Source organism: Drosophila novamexicana, unplaced genomic scaffold (genome assembly GCF_003285875.2).
Source record: "Drosophila novamexicana strain 15010-1031.04,08,12 unplaced genomic scaffold, DnovRS2.1 tig00000960-arrow-arrow-pilon, whole genome shotgun sequence".
Lineage (NCBI taxonomy): Eukaryota > Metazoa > Arthropoda > Insecta > Diptera > Drosophilidae > Drosophila > Drosophila novamexicana.
In genome coordinates this window covers 784,240-808,538 of record NW_020824833.1, presented here as the reverse complement: position 1 = coordinate 808,538, position 24,299 = coordinate 784,240, and the positions used below count along the sequence as shown (strand labels likewise).

General features: G+C 41.7%; 1 protein-coding gene across 5 annotated transcripts in view; it reads right to left on the bottom strand.

The window, feature by feature from the left end:
- LOC115765441 (protein kinase shaggy) overlaps positions 1-24,299 on the bottom strand; it is a 57,630-nt gene that overhangs the window by 6,423 nt on the left and 26,908 nt on the right. For all 5 annotated transcript variants that reach the window (XM_030709009.1, XM_030709007.1, XM_030709008.1 and 2 more), the window contains 5 exons: positions 3,540-3,730; positions 3,386-3,469; positions 2,422-2,532; positions 2,107-2,344; positions 1,825-2,018 (listed from right to left, as the gene is read on the bottom strand). In XM_030709009.1, coding sequence (XP_030564869.1) covers positions 1,825-2,018; positions 2,107-2,344; positions 2,422-2,532; positions 3,386-3,469; positions 3,540-3,730 — 818 coding nt within the window. The remainder of the gene's footprint in view (positions 1-1,824; positions 2,019-2,106; positions 2,345-2,421; positions 2,533-3,385; positions 3,470-3,539; positions 3,731-24,299) is intronic.

The window sequence follows — 24,299 nt, the reverse complement described above, 5'->3', positions numbered from 1 at the left end:
CAAGTCAAGTCAAATCAATTTAAATTCAATCAATAAATAAAGACCAACGCATGTAAGCAATGTATAAACATTTTTATAACAGGGACAGCTAAAGCTTTCTATATACATTTGTGTGTATTATCCATGATATGTGAAATTTTCGTATAATTTAACTAAAGATTCTCGCTTTAAATCGGATTAGCTAAGGTGATATTGATCTGGGCTAGAACTGTTATACCTTCTGTATATCTGCTTTGCAGCCATTTCTTACTGTTAGAAATACCCATACGACTTTCACTGTTACTGCACGCTAACAGCTGTCATACCCACCGTAAAGGTGACTTAATTCAAATATAGTACTTTGATTAGTTTTGCCAACTACCCACAACAAAAATGGAACTGATCGACAGCTCGAACTGAAAACAAATGAAGATGCACACACGTACAAGCACTCACGTGCTTCTTTGCTCTCCTTTACGCCATGGGAAATGTAATCATGTAATAGCTTCGGGGTATATATGGTCCAATATTCAGGGCCCTAATATGACAAAGCAAAAAAGGCCTGTAGCTTGCCAATAGATTCTCTATTGACATATAGCACCTATATACTATTTTTTAAACTTTACGTTTATGGCTGCTATAATAACTTCACTTATTTCGGTATATGTATGCCGATTGAGTAGCACTCATATTAAGTTTTTTTGAAACCAAGTCCCTGAATAAAGATTTAAGATGCGATTGGCGCCTGTGCTTGTGGTTGAATTAGCAATTATGTTTTTACCAAGTATATAGGCTAAATACGATCGTACAAGGGAAATTTAACAGAAAGCTGCAGTAGGACTTCTTTTGATCATCCCGCTCTTAAGATCTTGCTACGAATCGTTAAATTTTCCATAACCTCTCATTTTTGGAATTATTTGTCAGTCGGTAAACGAAAAGCAACTAAATGAATGCTAAGACAAATGTAGATTTTCCTATAGCGGATTGATTTCTCCGGCAGGACAGATCTGTCGGGAAAAAGGCTAAATTGGCAACGCTGACTGTGAGACGCAAGTGTATAGCTTCTATGCAAGTGACTTTGCAATAATGAACATGTTTTCGAATTGTTATACATTATGAGAATGTATGCTTTAGAGCAACTTTGATGTATTGGTAAGCCAAAACTGATATTTAAGTCAACAGTTGTGCAACGGTTGTGCCAGCAGACATCACTTTAATCAGCCAATGGCGGCTGGTTCAAATACAGTTACATGTGCGTGCGTATGTACATATGTATGTGTGTGTATGCATGTTGGCGTTGCTGCAGCCATCGCTGCGCAATTGTGTAAGGCAAGTTTTACAGTTATTTTGTTTAAATCTTTATCTTTGTTCGCTTTTCTGTTGCGGCTTACTCTTAACTGTTGTTTCTGGCTTAGGGCGTTTGGAAATTGGGAGCGTTCGAGTAGTGACTGCAACGAATTGTTATTTACACTTCAATTACGACTTGGAAACACACACGAAAAGGAGAGAGAGAGGGAGAGAGCGAGAGAGAGCGAGAGGGAGTGAGTTAGATTGGGGATATGTGTGTGAGAGAGTGAGGGATTCAAATCATTTATATATTAATTTCAATTAAAGACATTCGTTGGATTAATGTTAAGGGAGAGCACCCAAATATTAGAGACATGGTCCAAGATTTATGATCCTCTATGATATTGCACTCATACACATATACATATACATACATATACATATATGCGAAAGGGAAAGGACTGCCTGAAGGATTATTTGATCGATTGGTTTCTTCGCGTGGTGTGAGGTGGAGGATACACTACGATACCTTGGAGGAAGCAACTAAATGAGACTTACTTTCTGCCATGGATGACTTTTAATCTGTGGAAATTTGAATTCCGTATAGTTTGGATTCATTTCGCGTATTTGTTCTCTTGTCGGTGTGCCCAAAACTTTGATCACCTCGACCAGTTGATCGACACCAGAATCACCGGGGAATATGGGCTGTCCCAAAAGCAGTTCGGCCAAAACGCAACCGGCACTCCACACATCTATTTAGGATTAGAGAATTAGAAATTGTGTTAGATGTTAGAGGAAAGCTGTGGGTGCAACACAGGTTTACTAGCTTTGCCTGCTTACCGATCTTAGTTGTATAGTTGATGGCGCCAAATATGAGCTCAGGGGCCCGATAATACCGGGAGCAGATATACGAGACATTCGGCTCACCGTGCAGCAGCTGCTTGGCGCTGCCAAAATCGCACAACTTGAGTACGGCCGTTTCCGGGTCGAGCAACAGGTTCTGCGGCTTGATATCACGATGGCAAATGCCCAGCGAATGAATGTATGCCAAGCTTCTGAACAACTGATACATATAGAGCTGTAGACCAAAAATTTAATTAATTCAGTTAATCTGTTCATTATATATATATATATATAAATTCGTATAAAACTTACCCGTATAAAGTTGATTGGTATCGTCTGCTTGGTTTTGGCATATTGACGTGCCACTTTGTATACAGTTTCTGGTATATATTCGAGGACTAAATTCAAAAATACTTCATCTCGCTGCAATTGAAGGTAATTAAATGGTATTAGAATTAACTATAACTTGCTGTTAATGCTGTTGTTTGTTGTAATGATCAGGCGAGCTCCAAACTGCAAGGCGGGTAGTTTGTTGAAGTTGCAAGTTGACTTCAGCATGCGAAATGTGACGTTCAAGGATCAACGTTCAACGATGGCGATTACGATAACGATAACGATTGTTACAATCGAGTACTTGCGTTGAGCAGGACTACGGATATATACATATCTAGCAGCTAGCCGAAGGAATGCTGAGGGTTTATTTAGTGGCGATAGTTTTGGGTTTTGGCTGATTGGATGTGGTTGAGGGTTTTAGGTGGAGGGCGAGGCGGGGCGTCAAAGCGCCAAAAAAAAAAAAAAACATGCACACATCTCTCAAGCTTCTTCTAGCATGCGGACTTCATCTGTTTCTGCTTATATTCTTAGACATAGAGTGAGAGAGAGAGAGAGGGAGAGAGAGAGAGATAAGAACGGAAAAACAAATAGAAAATGGGAAAGAAAGACAGAGAGCGATAAACGCATAAGAGAGTGAGCATAATGTGCGAATCTTTCGAAGAGTAGTCCCCTCTTCTTGTTGTAGTATTACGTAATATACCTGAGGCTTGAGCACAGCGGCTAAAATGCCCAAATCGATGGGAAATTCGGCCAACTAATTTTATCGCCATGATTCGTTCATATTGATATGTAATATAATAGAAAGAAAATCAGTTGAAATATATATACATATTCAAAATTGAAATTGAAAGCATTTTCGTGTTGCTGTGACAACTCTAGCGCAAATCAGCTGGGAACCCTCAACACTGATCGTATTATATTAATTAATGTGTCTCATTCTTACCTTTTCACCGCTCGAATAGAAAAAGTATAAAAGTTTTACAATGTTACAATGCTCCAATCTGCGCATTATTTGCAATTCACGGTTCTGCAAGCGAGAGAAGAAACAGAGGCTTATTCGTGGAGCAAGGATATTCGTTAGAGCGACGAGAACTTACCTTAAATCGTCTGTCTTGTAAAACTTTTTTGATTGCAACCAATTCGCCGGTATCGCAGAGTTTCGCCTGAAAGACGACCCCAAAGCTGCCATTGCCGATAACTTTTGTATCTGTATAGGAAACTTCTTGAACCCGATCGGTGCCTTGGCCAGGCGTTGCAACGACTGTTGTAATTTTGGAACCATCACGACCTGGGAGGAAGAAACAAATGCACAAATGGTATTATTAAATAGAGTATAGCAATACATTTTTTAACACTAGCGACTATTACCCGGCTATGCCCGAGCTCTATTTTGCTCTTTCATTTTTAGGATGAAGAAAATTCAAATTCACCGTTAACTAATACTTCAACCCAGCGAAATGGATTTTCTTAATTGAACATGATTTTGATATCGATCAGTTGAAAAAGAAAAGTTGCAATATACAGTTTCCACCCATTTTTCGGTGAACTTTCCACAATCGGTGAAACACATTTTCATACAGTTTGTAATGTAAAGTTTTGAAAATTAATTTGATGGCGATGTTTGTAGAATTTCCGTAAAATACGAAACACATGACAACATATGTGTTCACCGAAACTGGCCTTAAGAAACACCAGCCTCTTAAGCAATTTTCACAGTTACGGGTGAAAATAAAGCTTTCACATTGTAAAGCTTTGTGCTGTACATTAATCGAGTAGCAGTCAGTCAATCCGGGCAACAGCTTTCGATTATATAGTTAATAAAGCTTGCAGAGCACACACAACACGACGATATTTTTGGAACCAATCTCGGCAGTACCTGTTGTCTCCCAGGCGCCCTCAAGTTTCTCCTTGCTCCTATCGACCTCCTTTGGAATGGATAATGCGACGCTATGTTCGGGCCACAAATCATTCAATTTTCCGATCAACTGTTTCATGCCTGTGGCAGGATCAGATCGAATCGCATCAGTGAGAGATCGGAGAGATAGAGAGAAAGAGAGATATAGATAGAGAGGGACAGACACCGTGAGAGCTAGCGAGACAGATTGATGAAAGGAGCAAGACTGAGGGTTCGGTACGGGTTCAATCATGGTAATAACATGCAACACATAACCACGATATATGTATGTATGTACATGGGCTCGTCTTTTTATCCATCTTCTTCATCTTCTTCATCTGCTTCTTCGTCTTTTTATCCATCTTCTTCATCTGCTTCTTCGTCTTGCTATTTATTATTATTTTAACCACGTTCTTAGGTATATATTGGTACACGAAGCGCTTCGTCTCAGCTGCTAAACGTTTTACGTGATCGCGCAAATGGCGATCGCTTCACCTATATTATCTATTCATTTGATTTTATTTAATTTATAATTAATTTTGGCATTAGCGCAACTTTCGACGGGTGGCAGCTGCTGTGCCGCATTTGCAGTTCGAGGCGAGGCGAGGCGAGCCGGGCGAGATGGGGGCGAGATGAGACGAGGCGAGGCGAGGCGTCGGCAAGATGAGAATGAGGCATCACTAAAGGTCAACGTTACCAGGAACAGAGAGGGCTAGGCTAGAGAGGAATGGTTTGTAAACGAAGGGATTTGGGGTGCGAGGTAACGTATTAGGGATAAGGACAGGTATGGGAAAAAACTAAGCGCTTGTACTTGGATCCTTGTACTGCTTGCCGGCCGAGCCAGAGCTGCGCGTCTGCAGCTTGGGCTTCTTGAGTGCGGCCAGCAGCGACGCGGACGAGGAGGAGGCGGCCCCAGCAGCTGAAATCGTTGATGGTATTGTCGCTTTGCCATTGGCTGGACGGCCCTTACGGCCGATTGCAGAAGACGAGGACGAAGACGACGACGAGGAGCTGGCCGAGGATGAGCTCTCCGATGATGTTGAACTGCTGCCATCGCTGCTGTCGCTTTTGTCGCTGGACTTTGATTTTGTATCGGAATCACTGGAGTTGCTCGACGACGAGTCTCGCTTCTTATGCGTCGCTTCCACCTTCGCCATGGACGCTGTCGTTCTCATCATCAGGCCCGATGACACCGAGCTGCTGCCAGTGGCATTGGGCAACGAATGGCGCTTGGTCTTCGACTTCGACTTGGTCTTGCACTGTGGCTTGCGTGGCGGCATTGGCGTCCAAGGCCGACTGGTGCTGGCGGCTACAACGGCAGCGGCCTCATGTGCTGCACGCACAGCCTCAATCTCCGAGAGCGGCGCATTGTAATAGTGGCGCGACGACGCCGAGTTCGAATTGTTCGGGTGCAGGCTTCTCGTTTCGCCGGCACTGGTTATGGCTGGAGCGCTGCCAGGCGCTGTTTCCCCAGTTCCATCCGATTCGCTGGCATCGTTGATGGCGCGCTTCTTGCGACGCACTACACGCACCACCTTGCGGAGGCGACTGGACGCCTGTGTCTTATCCACTTTGCTATCAACGGATAACAACACAACCGTGAGAGCGTCTATATAATTCGGCTAGCCTAATATCAGTCGGCCAACGGCCACACACGATCAGCGAGCGGGGTCTCTAGGTCTTTGGGCCACTTGTTGGTGGTTTTGATTTTGTTCCTTTGTTTTTTTTTTTTTCTTTTTTTTCTTGCGATTTTTGGTGGTTTCGGTCAGGCTTTGGCCTAGTTGTGTTAACACTGCGCGCGTGTTTTATTTCTGCCCACTTGACCAACTTTTCTCGCGGACGTCTTGCTTGACGTTTAACGCAGACAATTAATCGATCGATTCGCCCGTTCGATCGATCTTCAAATAGAAATGCTCAGCACAAAAACAAAGTATAAAAAAAAGAAAGAAAGCAAAATCAAATAAATAGCAGCAGAAATTGTCGGCGTTTTAGCTTTTAATCATTTATGTAGCTCTGACCCCGCGCGCGCCCTGCTCAGTATACATCGGCATATATATATATATGTACAAGCACACACACACATATATATAAAAAAAAAAATATATATATATATATATTATACACATGTATATATATATACATATATACATATATATATATATATATTATACACATGTATATATATATACATATATACATATATATATATATATATAAATATATGTATGTAGAAAAGGTATTGATCCGAGAGTAGTTCCGATTCGTATAGCTCTATTATACGTATATAGTAGAAAGGCACTCAAAAGTAATCGATCCGAGAGCTGCGATCTGCGATGCGATCGCTCGAACTTCCGTTGCACAATTGGCCAAACGCTTCTTTCTTGTTGGCTCGAAGCAAACTTGGCGAGGACGAGCGACACGTTAGCGACAATGACAACAACGAACGACAACGACAACGAGAACGAGAACGACAGCTACAACGACAACTCTTTAACGCCAATTGATGCACGATCTGGCGATCTGGCGATCTGCAATCCACAATCCACAATCCACAATCCACGATCAGCAATCTAAGATCCCCAATCAGCTGATTCACTTTGGCTTCGAAGCCGCTGACCGCACGCACGCGACTGTGGCGCGTTTTAAAAAAAAGACCGCGTTTTTGGCTCAGGCTCATGAAAATTTCATAATTATTTCATATTATTTTTCCTTCATTTATTTCTGTTGTTGCTGTTGTTTTTCGGCACTGCAAATTTAATTGCAGGAAAATTGCGAACATAAAGATGCCAAAAGAACATGCGAAGACGATAAGACAGACAGTCTGACAGACCGACAGTTCGACAGACAGAGACAGAGGCAGAGAGAGAAAGAGAAAGAGAGACAGACAGACAGACAGACAGTTGGTGGGGGGGTAAATGGGCATCGCAGAGACTTGGACTCTTGATTCAGGCGCATCGTAGATGGACCATACCGAACCGATGGACAGACAACGATGAGCAGCAGCCAAGCGCAGTCAAGCATGCGACATGTATGTAGACCTCCCACCCCCCCGGTTGGCTAGCGAACAACACGACCATCAAGCATACTAGTGCCCCATTCACTGACAGCTCAATGCAATGGAGACAGAAAGAGAAGGAACGATAGTCAGAGCGGGAGACGGGGAGAGGGGCAGTGGGTAAGAAAGAAAGCGCTGCAATCAAAGGATACGCGCAAAAAGAAGCCAAAAATGAAATGCAATTTATTTCATTATAATGAATCAATTAAAAAATAATATCAGCACAAACAAAGCTTAGCCAACAAATGTGCACAGCCAGTAGATACCCTGCAATCAGGTCTTCTAGTCATTCCTACATTATCCTAAATAAATGTGGGCAGCAGTCGAAAATTTGATTTAAGCCCGATTGCCACAAGATCTTTTGATAAACCAACATTTATAGTTTCAATTTGATTAATATTCTTATATGGTATTTTTTTTGGATCCTCTGTTATATCTCAGAAACCTGCTCGAAATACATAGAAAAGTGAACATTTCTATGATATACAAAAACGAATATATACGAATTCTCTAGCCTTAATATTCTCTGGCACAGACCAGCTGGAGATGCAGATATAGCTAGATTGGCTCAGCCCGTCGTGATCGGAAATACATGTTGCATGTTGCATGTTGCATGTTGGCTGTTGCTTTCTTGTGCCTGTCATAAACATTTTACCCACTTTCGAATGCTACCGAAAAACTAAAAACATGCTAGAGAATTAAATATTTAGATTACGCTTTATATTTATGGATAAGTCTCAGAGTTGAATTATTTACATACTTTTGCATAATACCATTATACCCCATCTGAACATTTGAATGGGTAAAACGATAAAAAGGAGGCCAAGAAAAATGTGGCATACATGGCATTGAAATTGTTTTCGGTACGGGGCGCCACCCTACCACACCACAAATTGGCATACAAATAAAAAAAAGAAAAACTAAAGCATAAGAGACGACACATACAAAAGACAATATGTATATATGTATATGCATATATGTATTTAAACATATCGACAATGGAAGGGCGATATGGTATTGGGTTGCTTTCATTTAACAAGAATATAAGTTTGGAGTTCGAAAGTTCTAAGCAGATCTTGAAGAATAGATTTCGAATAGAATTAACCAATTCAGAATCCCGTTCACGAAGTGAAAAGATACTTGAAATGTGGAATATATACTCGGGTATGCACCCGTTGGATACATTTCTAGGATTATATAGATACTATGATCAAATCGGGAATATCATCAGACTACTCATGAGATTCTCTAAATGCATCGATACATTGTCCACGTGGGAACGTTGCAAATCTGGAATATCAGAATATATAATATAGCTATATTAAAAAGATTCCGGTTTATATCTCAGCTAAATGGCGGGCATTTGCTTATATTTTCCTTTCCCATAATTAATTACATTGACGATGTTGTTGTTAATGGCAAGATTTACTATATGGATCCCGGACATCAAAAACTTTGTAAATGAATTGATGAGAAATTGAATTGCTTGTTTTCAGCAAGAGGCGTAGTGCGCTAGTTTTAACTTATGTGGTAAATTAATCAAATTATAGTGCTTCTCCCCACCACCACCACCCCCAGCCACCCACCCAGCACCCAGCAAGCATAAATGTGGCAATATCAATTCTAGCGCTTTTGTCAGCTATAAACATTGTAAAATAACACGCAGTCTTGAGTGGAGGCAACAGGGGCACCAGGGGGACACGCGGATACAAGGATTGGGTCGTTGTCAAAATAGAAAAGCAATTTTTTTGAAGTCTTCCTTTTTTTTTTGTAGCGCAATTACGGGCAAAACTTTTCGATACACAAACTCAATTGGCAACAAGAACTGCACTCGCGAGAATCAATGCCCGACGCGGGGGCGGGAACAGGGGCAGGGGTAGAAGGGGCCATGGGGGTGTGTCAATTATCGGTGCCGGGGGTGTCGCATGTGCAATGCAAAAACGACATGACGCAGCAGAAAGAGGAGAAACCACTTCAGAGCACTAGGAACACACACACACACACAACCACGTAGTTGCTAATAACGTGACAGAAACCCGAAACCAGAACTGTAAAGCTCTCACTCCTCCCCTTCCATCTCCCCCTCGCCTACCTCCTGCGACACTATGCGGTGACGGAAAGCTCCACTCAAAAGCGAAATAAACACAGCCAGGGGGGGGGGGGGGGGGGGAGAGCTTAAGAGTGGGGCAAATAGTTCTTTTTCATACCAGTAATTGCAAATTAATGTAACTTTTGTTACCATATCGAATTGTCAATAGAAATGTCGAAGAATTCCGAATCAAAATATCTAAGGTATTTAATGGAATTTCTTGCATACCCTGTAACTGTAGAATGGGCTCAAAAAGTAACAGACTGATTGTTATGAAGATATCAACTACAAATTAACTAATTGCTCCAAAAGTTTTATCTATGGAAATACAAATTTTCCATAAATTAAAAACGTAGTTTCTCATTTATTGAAGATGCATTTAATCGAATGTTTATTTTTTATTTCTCAAGGCTCTCGTACACTAATTTCTGATATCCATAATAATAACAAGTAAGAGATTCAAGTCGGGAGCTCCCGACTAGGGGATACCCTAAACCCTCTTCTTCCAACATCAAATGCATATATATATTCTATTTTAGAAGCTGTATGTCAAGTTTGGTGACGCTAGCTCTTATTATTTACCAAAATTGCCCAAAAAACAGGATATCGATATCTATTTTTATCGATTGTTTAGAAACGGAGTAAGTTATCGATTATCGGAAACAAACTCGATCTGCGATGGCAATAGAAGTACCTACATCTAAAATTTCAAAACTCTAGCTCTCTTATAGGTTCTGAGATCCTTGCGTTCATAAATACTGAAAGACGGACAGACAGACAGACGGACATGGCTAGATCGACTCGGCTATTGATGCTGATCAAGAATATATATACTTTATGGGGTCGGAGATGCTTCCTTCTGCCTGTTACATACATTTGGATTTTGCACAAATACAATATACCCTTATACCCATTTTTAACGGGTTCAGGGTATAAAAAGACCTGATCATAAGCGTGTGACCTACGGAGAACAGAGGCTTACTTTTCAACCTGAGTAACTCGATGTGACGTCAGTGCATAAAGTCGCAGTTTTAGAAAATTCCTCGCCAAAATCTCGATGCAAATCAGGTCTATATATCTAGTTTATCTATATATATCTATATATATCTATATATATCTATATATATCTATATATATCTATATATATCTATATATATCTATTTATACTATATATCTAATTGAAGGAATTGATAGCTCTTCCTTGCTTTGAAATTGCTTTGAATATCTTTTAAACGTGCAGAGATTAAGAGTGTACGGAAAGCTGGCTACGGTACAATTCTGAGCCGGACACCATCGAAAAGAGAGCATATTTGTAGTTATAGGATGTTCATATAATAAAGTTGTATATATATAAATACTTCTGAGACTTAAGCAACCACTGGACCTTTGGCAGCTTTATACGTTGTCAAGAGGTTGAAGTTAGTCAAATATAATATTGTTATAAAAGCTTGACAAATAAAGATCGAGCAGAGATTATTTGTTTTCTTTCTTTTGGCGCAGCAATGCGACACGAAAATAAAATCAACAACTATCGACGGGCGTGTATAAATATATATATTTATATATATCTATATATATTTTTGATACTTATGCAAACCGATCTCTAATCGGATATGGGAATCATTAGGAGCTGCGTCTTTCAGTCTGTTGTCAGCTGAATGTGAATGGCAGCTGAATGTGGTTAAAAAAAGACACATTTTTGGCAACTTTGATAGGAGGGGACGGTTTCGTGTCTGTGTGTGCGTGTGTACGTGTGTGAGGGTGGAGGTGAGCAGCAGTGACGGCACGCGGTCAGATCACGAGACACCGCGACCGCGGGCAAAGAGGCACTTGGCGGGCATCCCTTGCACGCCCCCAACCAACCGCCATCCTCTCAAACCACGCTGCTCTCTTCGTTTCGTATTGCCTCTTGCCTCTACCTCTGCCTTTCCCCCCCCCCCCCCCCCCCCCTCCCCCTCCACGACGACGGTCATTCCTTCTTCGTGCTCATTCGCTTGCAGTGGCAAGCGGCGCATTGCATACTTTTAGGTGCGCTGCATAAATTACGCGCCAAAGAAGCCCCAAAAGTGAGGGCGACCCAAAGCGATTGCATAAACTGAGGCAGGCAAATCCAAGACGAATGCGAATGGGAATGATAAAGCAGAAAATGGAAGCCATTTTTTTTTTTGTTTTAAAGCAAATCGATAACAGCGAAGAGAGAGCGAGAGCGGAGGCAGCGAGAATACTCTCTCATTCTGCTTTTGGCACAGCTGCTCAAACAGAGCAACGCGGTTTGAAAGAGTTGTTCGTGGAGTTGTTCATCGTACGCAAAACGAGTTCAAATGCAGCGGTCGGTTGCAACAGCTTGAACTATTCGAAGGGAGTATTCCTGAATAGGGAGCAGTCATATTCAAACTGTGAAATAGCGATTCATGGAGGGGAGAGCTGGTGAGCCTAGCCCTAAAACTGTCTGTGGTATAGGCTCTTGCGGTTTGCCTGCTAAAAACATTTCTGACTTTAACGCGTATATCGATTTTTAGTTTTACGGTTAAGCGAACGGACATTGCACACAACCAATATGCTCCTTGGCACATTGTGAACAGAGCATAATTTTGTAGCAAGCAACGCCGGCTACTTACTAAGTGTTGATCGCTCATATGGTGATGGGTATTCGATATGGTTGACTGATCTTCAAGATAATGTAAACATAAAACGGAAATCGATCGATCGAGAACCCAATCTAAGTTTTGACTTATAAATACGTGTCTTTGTCAATGAAGCTGGCAAATATTTGTTTAAGTTTAAACTGCAGATAAACACGGGCATAGCCCACGTCGAGAGGGCATAATCTTCTATGCGTTTAGGCTGGCAGTTTAGTCATGATCGGAAGTAGGAGGGAACGCATGCTACTTGGGGTCTCAAAAACAGCTGTACCCTCTGCTCCCGCCCGCGATCCGTTCCCGTTCCAGTTCTCGCCGCCGGCCGTCTCTATCAGTCGGCAACAGCAGTTGTTGTCGTCGTGGTATTCGCTGTGTTATTGTTGTTGATGTTGTCAGGCCCCCCGTTCAAGTTAAAAATCAAATCAAATCAAAAACAAAAATGCTAAAAAAAACAAGTTGACAAATGTTTTAAAAACAGGCGCGTGCGGCGGCAGAAGGTGGAGCGAGGAGAGGAGCAAGGTGGAGGCAAAGCAGCAACAGCTGTCGAGAAAAACGCCAGCAGAGACACGCCTCCCCATATATGTCTATGTATATGTATATGTACATATAGACATTCCTATATACATACATACGTAGTGTGTACGTATGTAGAGAAGAGTGTTATTTGCATTATTTTTGGAAAAAGTTTTGTTTTTGAGCAGAGCGCGTGATTATTAACACGACAGACAACATGCGATGACAAAAAGTTAGGAAACATCTATAAAGCGTATAAACGTATAAGCGTATATATGGCGGCCATATAAAAATAATCAACATCTTTCACGACTTAACGCCCTGCTAAGCTGATAACCTGAACATGCAACAGTCGTGTCATCTTGTTATCACTCAAAATCTGAGAGCAGCAACAATTAAGTAGCTGTAGATGTAGCTGTAGCGGAACACGTTTATAGTATACTGTTCCACTGTCATTATAGGGTATTCGTGTGCACACAAATACCTGCTGCCAGATGCCATCACCTATCACCTACCTATTTCTCTAACTATTTCTTGTGCATTATACAATGCCTAATATAATCGAAGACGTCTCGTATATTTATAATTTAGTTAAAAAATACTATTATTATCAGTTTGAATTTGTTTTAAGGTTTGAACCTCATCATATGGGGGCTGGTCTAAGATACCCCATGGCGTCTATAGTCTATATTACTTTGAAATCAAACTATCGATCTATTCTATCCTATTTCAACTCAATTTCGCTAAGTTATATTGATCCACGTCAGGTTGTTTACTATGCGCATATGTGAATTAATTTTGATTTCTTACCTATCAGAAATCTAAAATTAACAAGTAAGAGGTTCTAGTCGGGAGCTCCCGACTAGGGGATACCCTGAACCCTCTTCTTCCAACATCAAATGTATATATATATTCTATTTTGGAACTATATGTCAAGTTTGGTGACTCTAGCTCTTATGATTTACCAAAATTGCCCAAAAAACAGGATATCGATATCGACTGCTTGGAAACGGGGTAAGTTATCGATTATCGGAAACAAACTCGATCTGCGCGGGAACTAGGAGCACCTACATCTAAAATTTCTCTAGCTCTTATAGGTTTTGAGATCCTTGCGTTCATACATACGGACAGACGGATGGACGGACGGACGGACGGACGGACAGACAGACGGACATGGCTAGATCGACTCGGCTATTGATGCTGATCAAGAATATATACACTTTATGGGGTCGGAGATGCTTCCTTCTGCCTGTTACATACATTTGGCTTTCGCACAAATACAATATACCCTTATACCCATTTTTAATGGGTTCAGGGTATAAAAATATAACTCTATGAAATTTGTGTAACTGTACACTAACCTCTCTATTTATAACTAAACACTAACTCGGGCCTGCACTGATGCCCATCCCGCACATTTGAAAATCCTTTCCCGCCGTTCGGCCTATTTCATATTGGCCATAAACTCTACCCGACATTACACATTAGAGCACATCGCTTATTCTATTGGGCTACAGAGAGCAGCCCACTGTCCATGTGCAACTTTATGGGGCAGCTGTAATAATTATGGAATTTAAATTGTGTACTCTATATATGACAGATTGTTAAACAACAGTAAAACGTTGGATTTATTCTTTTTAAAAGCGATGACTTTTCAAAAAAAAAAAAAAAAAAAACTTAAATCATCAGCCGGCGTAAATCAACGCTGTTGTTGCCGTCTTATCAATCAGGCTGGCTGGCTGACAACAAAGACTAATGATAGCAGCACAGTGTGGTCTGTTCACAGAACAGGGCGTGGCACTCGTCAAGGCGCTGCCACTTATCAGGCGACCGAGAAAAAGAGCCCAGTAAAAAGCAGGGCACAGCGACGATTTCCCAGTTAAGTGGAACGACTGGAATTGGACAGAGCTATAAAGTTTTCGTTTCAATTTTATCGCAATATTATGAAGTACAAAGTGCAAAAGACAAAAATATAATGTAAGGGGTGCAGCAAAAAGCAATCTTAATCTGCACTATATCTCTGATATATAGCTTGGGACGTACATATATAACTAATAGATTAAGCAGCACCCGCTCCAGACAAAAGCAAACCCCATAAGACAATCCTTAAGGCAATAATAACTGTTTCAATGTGGCGCACAAGTGTTCCAATGCCACTTGTTTCTATATTCAAAAACATTTTTAAGAGTATTAACACGCATCATTATCAATATATATCCCCCCTTTGGAGCAACCCATGAATTAACTTCCTTAAAGACACACTTACGTGCGTGTGTGTGTGTGTGTGTGCTTGTGTGTGCAGCTTACCCGACAGCATTATAAGTTAGGTTAGGTACACGTGATATTCGAATCATCAACACTTACCTGAAAAGAGAAAGATAGAGAGAGGGAGAGAGAGAGATAGAGAAAGAGGAATGATTAGCATAACAAGTTTGATCAATTCGTAGACAAAATCAATAATTAAAAGTGTGGGGCATTTGAGACGAGGCAAACTCTTGGAATATACATTGAAGTGAATCGTGATCAGAAATTGATGCGACAGTTGAAACACAAACGAGATGAGCATGATTATTTTTAGTTGATGATTATTAATTACCTATTATATGCTTAAACTTTTGCACCACTTTGGTCCAACTAACGCAGGATTGTGTTCTAGCCAGTTTTGCAGTCTTTACACTCTCGAGACTGTCGTTGCCATCATGCAGTGCAGCCTCCGCCTCGGCGCCCGTCTCAATTTCATCATACTCATCATCAACGTAGCCAGCATCATCGGCGGCGGCATTGCGATCATCTGAGTGACGGCGGACTGGGCCAGGTTTTATATCGGCGATAGCATCGTAATGATTATCATGACTATGACTGCGGACGCGCATCTTAACCAGATCTGCATCGGGATCATCATTGTCATCAACGGCAACGGCAACGGCATCTGGATGCGGATCCGATATCTGTTTGTCAATCGTTAAACGATTTCTATCACAGTGGTTGGGTTGGTCTTTGGTCTCAAGGCCGCTGGCCGCCAGATTGGAGGCCACCGTTGTGTTGCGCTTCTTGCGCTGCTCCTCGCGCTCCCGTTTGAGCAGCGCCTTTTGCTGTTTGGCCTTGCGTTGTTTCTGTTTGCGTGCAAACTTTTCGCGCAGCTTTGGACTGCCAAACTCGTCCAGATAGTACATGGTGTCCTGCAGGCCATCCTTGCGATTGATTAGCTTGGCATCAATATGCGGATCCTCGTTGATCTTTAGAAGCGGAAAAAATATGCGGCCATCTGTGCCCAAACTGCGTGCATCACGTCTTTTTGCCGCCGCCGCAGCAACTGTTAATGGCGCCAACTCCAAAGGCAGCTCCTCTTCTTGCTTAACTACCGCCGCAGGCGTTGCCTTCAATCTTTGCACATGCTCGTGGGTGCCAATGTTAATAATGATGCCCGACTGTGTATCATCTTCGTCCACATCCACATCGACATCGACATCGACATCGACATCTACATCGACAGCAACGCCATCATCCTCATCGTCCTCCTCCTCCAGATCGTCCTCATCGTCACGATCATCGCCAATGTCCACCTCCTCGATGCGATCCTCCACATCAAAGCCCTGCGTTCCAGTGCTGTTGGTGCTCTTGTATTTGATGCGACGCAGAACGCTGCCAGCACCGACGCTGACGCCAACGCTGCTCAATTCGAGCGCTGAGGCGGCGCGTGTGCGTCCGCCTCTGCCGGCAGCTGCCACCTGTAGCTGTTCATTGCCGCTGCTGCTGCCCAGCGATTCGCTGCTGCTGTTCGATTGGGCGCCACCCGCGCCGCCGGAGGCGCGCTCACCGACGCGCTGCTCGATGCCGCTGTCCTGGCTGAGCAGCAGCTGCTGCTGCTGTTGCTGCTGCTGCTGCTGTTGCTGCTGGCGTTGCCATTTGGGCAGCGGGCCGTGCAGGCTGAGTGAGCCGCTGCTGCTGCGCACCGGCAGCTGTTGCAGCTGTAGCAGCGTCGCCTGCGAGCCGCTGCAGAGCTGCTTTTGTGAGGCGCTCGTCACGATGACCCCGCTGTCCGCTGACCCAGTGGATGTTTGGGTTAAGAACCGTTCGCTCAATGGAATTTTGATCGGTGCGCTTATGATGCTGTTGCTGTTGTTGTTGTTGTTGTTATTGTTGTTGCTAGTGGTACTGCTGCTGCTGTTGTTGTTGTCGCTGCTGCTGCTGCTGATGACGGGAGCCGCATTGGCGGGCGGCGCTGCTGCTGCGGCTTTTGTTGCTGTTGTTGCCATCAGGTTTTCAATGTCTGCAGTTATATTTGCTGATTGTTTTGCCTTTGTTTATCTTAATTAACCACGATGTCTTTCTCACTCTTTGTATATGTTTATATTTATTTATGTTATGCTTGGTTTTGCTTATGTTCTCTTTCACATTCAATCACTTTCTTCTGTGCACTGTCAACTTTGTTGCATCAGAGTCACATTGCCTGCTCAATAAAATGCACTAGATATATAAATATTTCTTATATTGTATTATTTTCATTGTTGTTTTGTTTTTACTGCTGTTGCTTTATATAAACAAACAAAAAAATAAAAAAAAATTATTTTCGCATTTCCCATTTATTTTCGTGTACTTCTCAGTTTAGTTTGCTGCTATTTTTGGCAACACGCGAATAAGCAAGAAAAATAAAAACTTGAGAAAAATAAACTTGAGAAAAATAAAAATACAAGCAATATTTTCTTTCAAGACGACTTTCGTTCGCCTGCGTCACGCAATAAAAACAAAACACACACACACACACACACACACACACACACATACGCACGTGAAGAAAATCAAACTGTTTTCCAAAGGAATTTCAAAAAAAGAAATAAAACTGCGTTTGCTTAGCTCAGCGCACTTGGTAAATTTTCTGTAGTTGCTTTTCTTATTGTTATTGCAAGTATGAAAAGAGAATCGTATCTCACACACATGTGCGGGCGCTCTTGAGGTCGCGATTGAACTGAAACTGAAACAGAAACTGAAATTGAATTTCCAAATTATCAACAGCGACGACAGCAGAAGCGTCGCTGCTGGCGCCGCCTGACGCACACAAAAAAAAAACGCACACACACACACGTCAACGCAACGAGCGGCAATGAAACAGACAAGAGAGCAGCACAATATCAAGAGAGAGCGAGAGAGCGAGCGTACAAAGCACAAAAGCACAGCAAGCAGAGCAAAAGCGAAAGTCATTAACTACTGCGAGCGAGCAGCGGCGTGCGTCGTTCAAGTGGAATTCGGAATGAAACACTGTGCATAGTACATGCTACTTGCTGGTTGCTTGGCAGGCTTCTTTCTTTTGCTGCAGCCTTCAAATGGGGCGTGGCAGTGGGAAATTCAGACACGCACGCACACACACAAACAGTTCTGCTACTAATCTTATCACGCCACGACCCCAAATTCTGAGCTAATCAGAGTATGAAGAGCTGAGAATTCTGAGAGATTTGGACGTCTGTTCTTCGTTTCAGCTGCTTAGCTGTTTTTGGCTCTGCTCGCGTCTAACTGTGATAATTTGCAACTGCAGCGAACGGAATTTATCAGAAGTGTAAAGCGGAGGTGTTAAATCAAAACAGAGTGGCGACTGGGCGAATGGGCGACTGGGCGAATGGGTGAGCAGAATCAAAACAAGCGAAAAACAAATGGGAAATGGAACAGCGCACAATAAACACGGGCGGGGAGGCTAAGCGCGATTAGGCTACCGAGGGGCGATGGGGTTTGGGGTTGAACTTATTAAATATGTACATATAGTAAAAACGCGCTCGATTATAAGAACAACAAAAGCAACAACGGTAGCAATAACAAAAGGTATTGCCATAAGGCAATTTTTAGTCGCTCGTTGTTGCTCAAGTGCAAACAGTGGAAAATTTTCGAGTTGCCTTCGTGACGGCGGCTACTTGTTGTTGTTGTTATTCTTGGATTGTGTCCATTTCCAATGAACTGAACTAGGGCTTAGCACGCAAAAACTGTTGACAAAGGACAAAGGACAAAGGACACATGACAAAGGACAAAGGACAGCGAACAGTGTACACAGCAAGTGGGCGAAACCCCCGCCTTAGACTTGGCTTGGTCAATGGCGCATTAGCGCAAATTAGAGGAGTGTACGAAACGAAGTGGAATAAAAGGGAACATCCTAACCATCAAAATATGGTAATGCTACCATAACCTTAAAAACAAATACATCTAGTATATTACGAAAATAGTCTTGGGGATAGGCCAAAGGGTGATAGGGTATAGACTTTTTATACTCATGTAAGCAAATACACAAATACAATAATACAACAAATCCAAGACAACCTTTCTTTGTTAACTGCTCAAAATAGATTCTAAGCTTATATTGATTAAAACAATAACTTTAGTTCAGTAATTAAGCTTCGTACTGCTCGCCTTTCTCGCTCAACTAATAAAGGTCAAAGCAAATTTTGCTTTGGATCATATTTATCACAGTTAGAAACTGGTTAAATTCCAACTTTCTCCGTTAGCTGCTGGTGCTCCAAATCATTTTTGACGAGCTTTTTCCCAGACCACTCGACGACTCGACCACCTGCCCACCTGACCACCTGACCACCTGGCCCGTCTGACTATTTGACATTTGACTTAATTGCCAAATGTTTCGTGTAACGACGCATGTTTCTTCTTCTACCATTTTCTTTTGTTTAACTGTTGTTAGTCCCCAACAAGTGCGCATTTTGTATCGACTTGACATTGAGCGTTGGGAACAACGCGAACCATTAACCCACCCAGCCACAAGAACGCAACACAATGGCATCCCTCACCTGCAGACGTCAACCCCATATCGCTATCGCTTTTTATTTATTAAACATAAATTAACGTAAGCAACGACGACAATGTTGGCAATGACGACTTTCCTCTTCATTCCCTGAACAAAAGTACCTACACGTGTGCACGGTGGGTACATAACCCCCCCCCCCCCCCCTCCCATTCCTCTAACACACACACACACACACACAAATCTACTCAAATTTACATGTCAAATGAGTTGAGCTGTTGTTGTTGTTGCTCCTGCGGTAAGGTAAGGTTAAACTCTTGGCTTGTTGTTTCTGCCGGACTTGAACTTGCATGTCGATAATTCTACGGCACGTCAGCTTTTAAATCGCCGTGTGTAGGGCACACAACTAGTTATATGCATATGTTCATGTGCACACGGGTAGAGAGTAGGTGCCGAGTATAAAAATAGAATCGAAATCGGACAGGGGTTGTGCACAGCTGGGGTTTGTTCTTCTGGTTCTTTCACCCATTGCCCATGCATATTGATTCTTGAGAAAAGTCGCACACATAAGCCAAGATACGGCTTATATAAGTGCTAACTGAATGCAGACGTAAGTAAGTTGCCTCGTAATGCCATCATATATATGCATTTATATATATAGATATGGCGAATCAGTATCAACTTTTACGCACAATTTATATAAGAAACTTATTGATTAGCTTGGAAATCTTCCTCAAGCACACCTTCTCCCCACTTTAGGGTTAGTTCGTTTGATTGACTCTGCCGCAGGTCTACATTCCGACCGTATTGCTTCGTCAGCTTCGTCTGGTTTGACAACCAGTTTGTTCTGGTGCGTGTTATTATCTGGACGGTCCCTCTGCTAGAAAGTCCAATCAGCTGGTCAGCAGGTGCTCAGGTGTGGCGATCGCCCTGTCAATGGGTAATTGCTACTTAATACCCGACACCCCCCCACCCCCAGCTGCAATTATTGATATTGACAGCTCTTGTTCTTATTGTTGATTATTATTATTGTCTTTATTCGGTCATTAGGCGATACGAGTAAAATGTACGATAACGGAAGTTTACATTCTACAGTCCATGCCCAACCCTGCCCGCCCCCACTTTTGCTAATTTCCATTACCCAATTTCACGCATTCCCCGTTCGTAGCTCATCGTTCGTTTGCCTCTTCTTCTGCTTCTTCTTGTTTTCGAGTCTTTGGCAAATACTTGAAGACCCCGAACCATTAATACGACTAAAATCTCTTGGGGCGTTCTCGTGTGCTTTCATTTGTTGTTTCACAAATGAAATGCAAATATTTCTTGCCGTTTGGCTTTTTACACTTGCTTCCTCTTATGAGCTCTTCTCTACTGTGCCTTTATTTTATATTGTTTTGTTGCGTTGGTTTATTGCAATATTAGCACCTTTTACTTTCATTGTTGCATGCTCTCGCTCTGTCGACTTCCAAGTTTGCCCAGCAGATGGCGCTTCGGTGCTGTGCGCATCAGGCGCGGTCGCTGCACTGAGTTATTTTTACAATACTGCACAGACCAGACCAGAGCAGACCCGACTATATGCTGCCTTGACTCCAGAGAAAAAACTTAGTACAACAATTGAAGGAACTCTTGATGAAAATGCTCGACAAACAGGCGATTTACTCTACACAGATCGGATCTTTTAATATACATATATACCTGTTAAAGTGCCTGTTCTCAATATTGGGGAACAATCTGGCTATGCTAAACGAGATCCTACAGACAGTAGTCAGTGTCTTTACCTCTTATTTCTTATAATCTCAGGGGAAATCTATTGCAATTAACTAGTTCGACTCTTTCTGCACATCTTTCAATCAACAATTGATTTATTTATGAGATTGAAGAAACTTCTTTCTGCTCTTTACATACATTTGCATCAAATCATTTTACCATTCAATACTAATTAACAATGGCTAAAAGGCTGAAGCATTGCAGTCCGATTCATCCAATGCAAACAAATTGGAATAGAGCCTTCTCGAGGATGGTAAGGAAAGTGGGCGTGGTTTGGCGTCATAGACATGTGGCAGGCAATACGCTTACTAATATGTTAGGCAGCCCGATTTTGGCTTTAAAGCTGATTTAGCCGAGTTATGCTAACAGCAAACATAGCTAGAGGAATGGCTGCCAATTCAGGGCAGCTCGAAACACAAAGGCAACACATGGACATGTTGAGCGTTATGTGCTGCTGGTTCGCTCTAAACACAAAGGATATTTGATAGCTCTGTGCTAAGTAATTGGTTTTAGCAGAACAGCAAACCGGACCAAACCAGAGTTGACTAGACACTTCGATAATCAGGGCAGGGCAACAACATGCGCCGCTTTATATGTTGTTGCATGCAAACTCTGTTGATAAGCCCGCCATATACCACATAGTAACATATATATGTAGATACGCACACACACACATGCATATATGTGTCTAGATACCTCTATTAATTCAAATATTGAGTAAGGTTCTATCAATTTGAACAAAAAATCTAAATTGATGACAAAATCAAAAAAGTACTCAAAAGGAATCAGAAGTTTCCGTTTAATCTAGATGATTTAATACTTTGTATTCTATTTAGAATTTTGGGAATCTGTTGCTTTTAATTTTGATATTTTTCCAACATATACTCATATATATATATATATATATATATCAATATCGTGCACGAGATACATATATATTGTAGACATACTTATTGATTAGCTTGAAACTGGACGAAGAATATTTGTACACCTTTATGCTTAATCCTCTGGTGTGGAGTATCTCGGTTCTACTCAATTGGGAAATCTAACATAAGTCTGTGCAGTTATCATTAACATGCCAACTAATCGCAGATGAAAACTTAAACTCAAGGTTTAACACAAAATAATGCCATTTTTATATGACCATAGCTGTATATAGAGGCAGGCATGTATTCTATATGTGGACGTATGTGGAACGCAAATCGATAAAGACAATGAGTTGACAATAATGGGACAAAGCAAAACAAAACCGAGTGAAGAGTCCAAGATGTTGCCAGAAGCGAGCACCACAATCCGCAGACCCCAGACGCCGGCTTCTCAGTCGCAATTAACGCGCAGTTGGCATCTTGACTTGTGCCGGGCTGGCCAAGGAAAACAACATATGCAACACGGATCACATATATACAGACAGACAGACAGACATACACCCGAATGTATAATGTGTAGCCATCCATATATTTGAGACTTAAGTGTATTACTCTAGAAGTGCATGAGTACCCGGTGGCACTAGGTAAATGGCTCTTTAAGTGGGTGATGACTGCTTTGGATAGAGGCAGAAGCAGAGGCAGCGGCAGAGGCAGAGGCGGCGGCAGAGGTGCTGATCTAAAAAGCCAAACATGCGATTAGTGGGCTACACTCTGTCAGTCAGTTAGTCCGTCTGTCAATCAATCTCTGTGTATAAGTATAACGTTGTTATGTTCTAAATAACAACAAGAACGACAAAAGGAAGAAGCAGCAGCAGCGCAGCAGCAGCAGCAGCAGCAGCAGCAGCTGTGGAAACTGCGTCTTAGACATTCGAAATGCGATAATTTTCAGTTGAAACTCTATTGCGGTACACACTCTGAGCAATTAAAAATATATACACATACGTATACATATATATATATATATATGCATATATATTTATAAATGTGCATATGTTTGTATTTGTTAATTATGTTAATTATTTAACCCAATTTAATGACAATGCTATTTGAAATAGTACTAGCTTGTCCCATACTACAAAATGGCATTGGAACGAGGGGGGAACGATTAAACGGAACGAACGATAACTATTCAAAGCGCAGCACGGCATTACGGAACGCAACCAAATGGCATTGGAACAAATTGCATAGACACTAATAGAAAGTCAAGGGCTAAAAAATATAAATCAAATGAATGGAACCTTATGTACACAAAATAAACCTTTTTTATTTTAACAATTAAAACTCATTTGAGAGGGGAACGCAATGGCATTGGAACACAATTAATTTAAAAAAAATGCTTTAAAATCAAGTTGAAAAGAGCCTCGAAAAACTACATATTATGAAATGAAACGAAATGGCAGCGGAACACCTGAAATTAGACAGGTGAAAATGCCAGCAACAAAATACCACTGATTGTGTACTTGAAATTCAATATGCACTTTATGTTAACCATTTGAACTTAATTAAATTCAAGGTTGGCCTGGTGAAAGTGAATGCAGTTGAAGCGCACAAGTTAATGAAATGAAGTGGCAAAAACAACGCGTACCTAATTGATATAAAGGCGAAGAAGAAGAAGATGAAGAAGAAGAAGAGCTCGATAACTAATGAAATTACCTTGAAGCTATTTCTATACTGATGAATGTCAATTGATGGATTAGTTGGTAGCAAGTGCAGCGTTTCGCATTGCCTTTCACGCCCACGCCCGCTCATGCCTGTTCCAATTCCACCGTTCTCAGACACCATAATCGTGGCCAATCAATTTGAAGGTTTTGTTTTACCAAAAAAAAAAAAAAAACACACAATCTTATCAAAGCGCAATTGCAAAATTGCTTAATTAATCAACAACAATCAAAAAATAAATAAAATAATAATAATCGTGGGGCCAGCCACTGTTTAATGCGAGTTGACTTATCGCAGGTGGTGCTTAAGTACTTTTCGGTGTTGCAGGTAACTGTGAAAACTGGCCCAGCCGAACAGCCTTCCCTATCTATATGGCAGCCATATAGCAATTACATAGGCTCGTCCAGATAAGTATACGAAAGTACATACAACACTCACATTCTGACAACTACGTGAGATCCCATCCTATCACGAAAACATTGCAGATTTTATCTATATTCAGTTAGCTACATATTTGTTGGCCATATGTCAAATTTGCAATGTCACAATATACTTCGTTTGGCTTCAGCTTAGGGTATTTTTTAT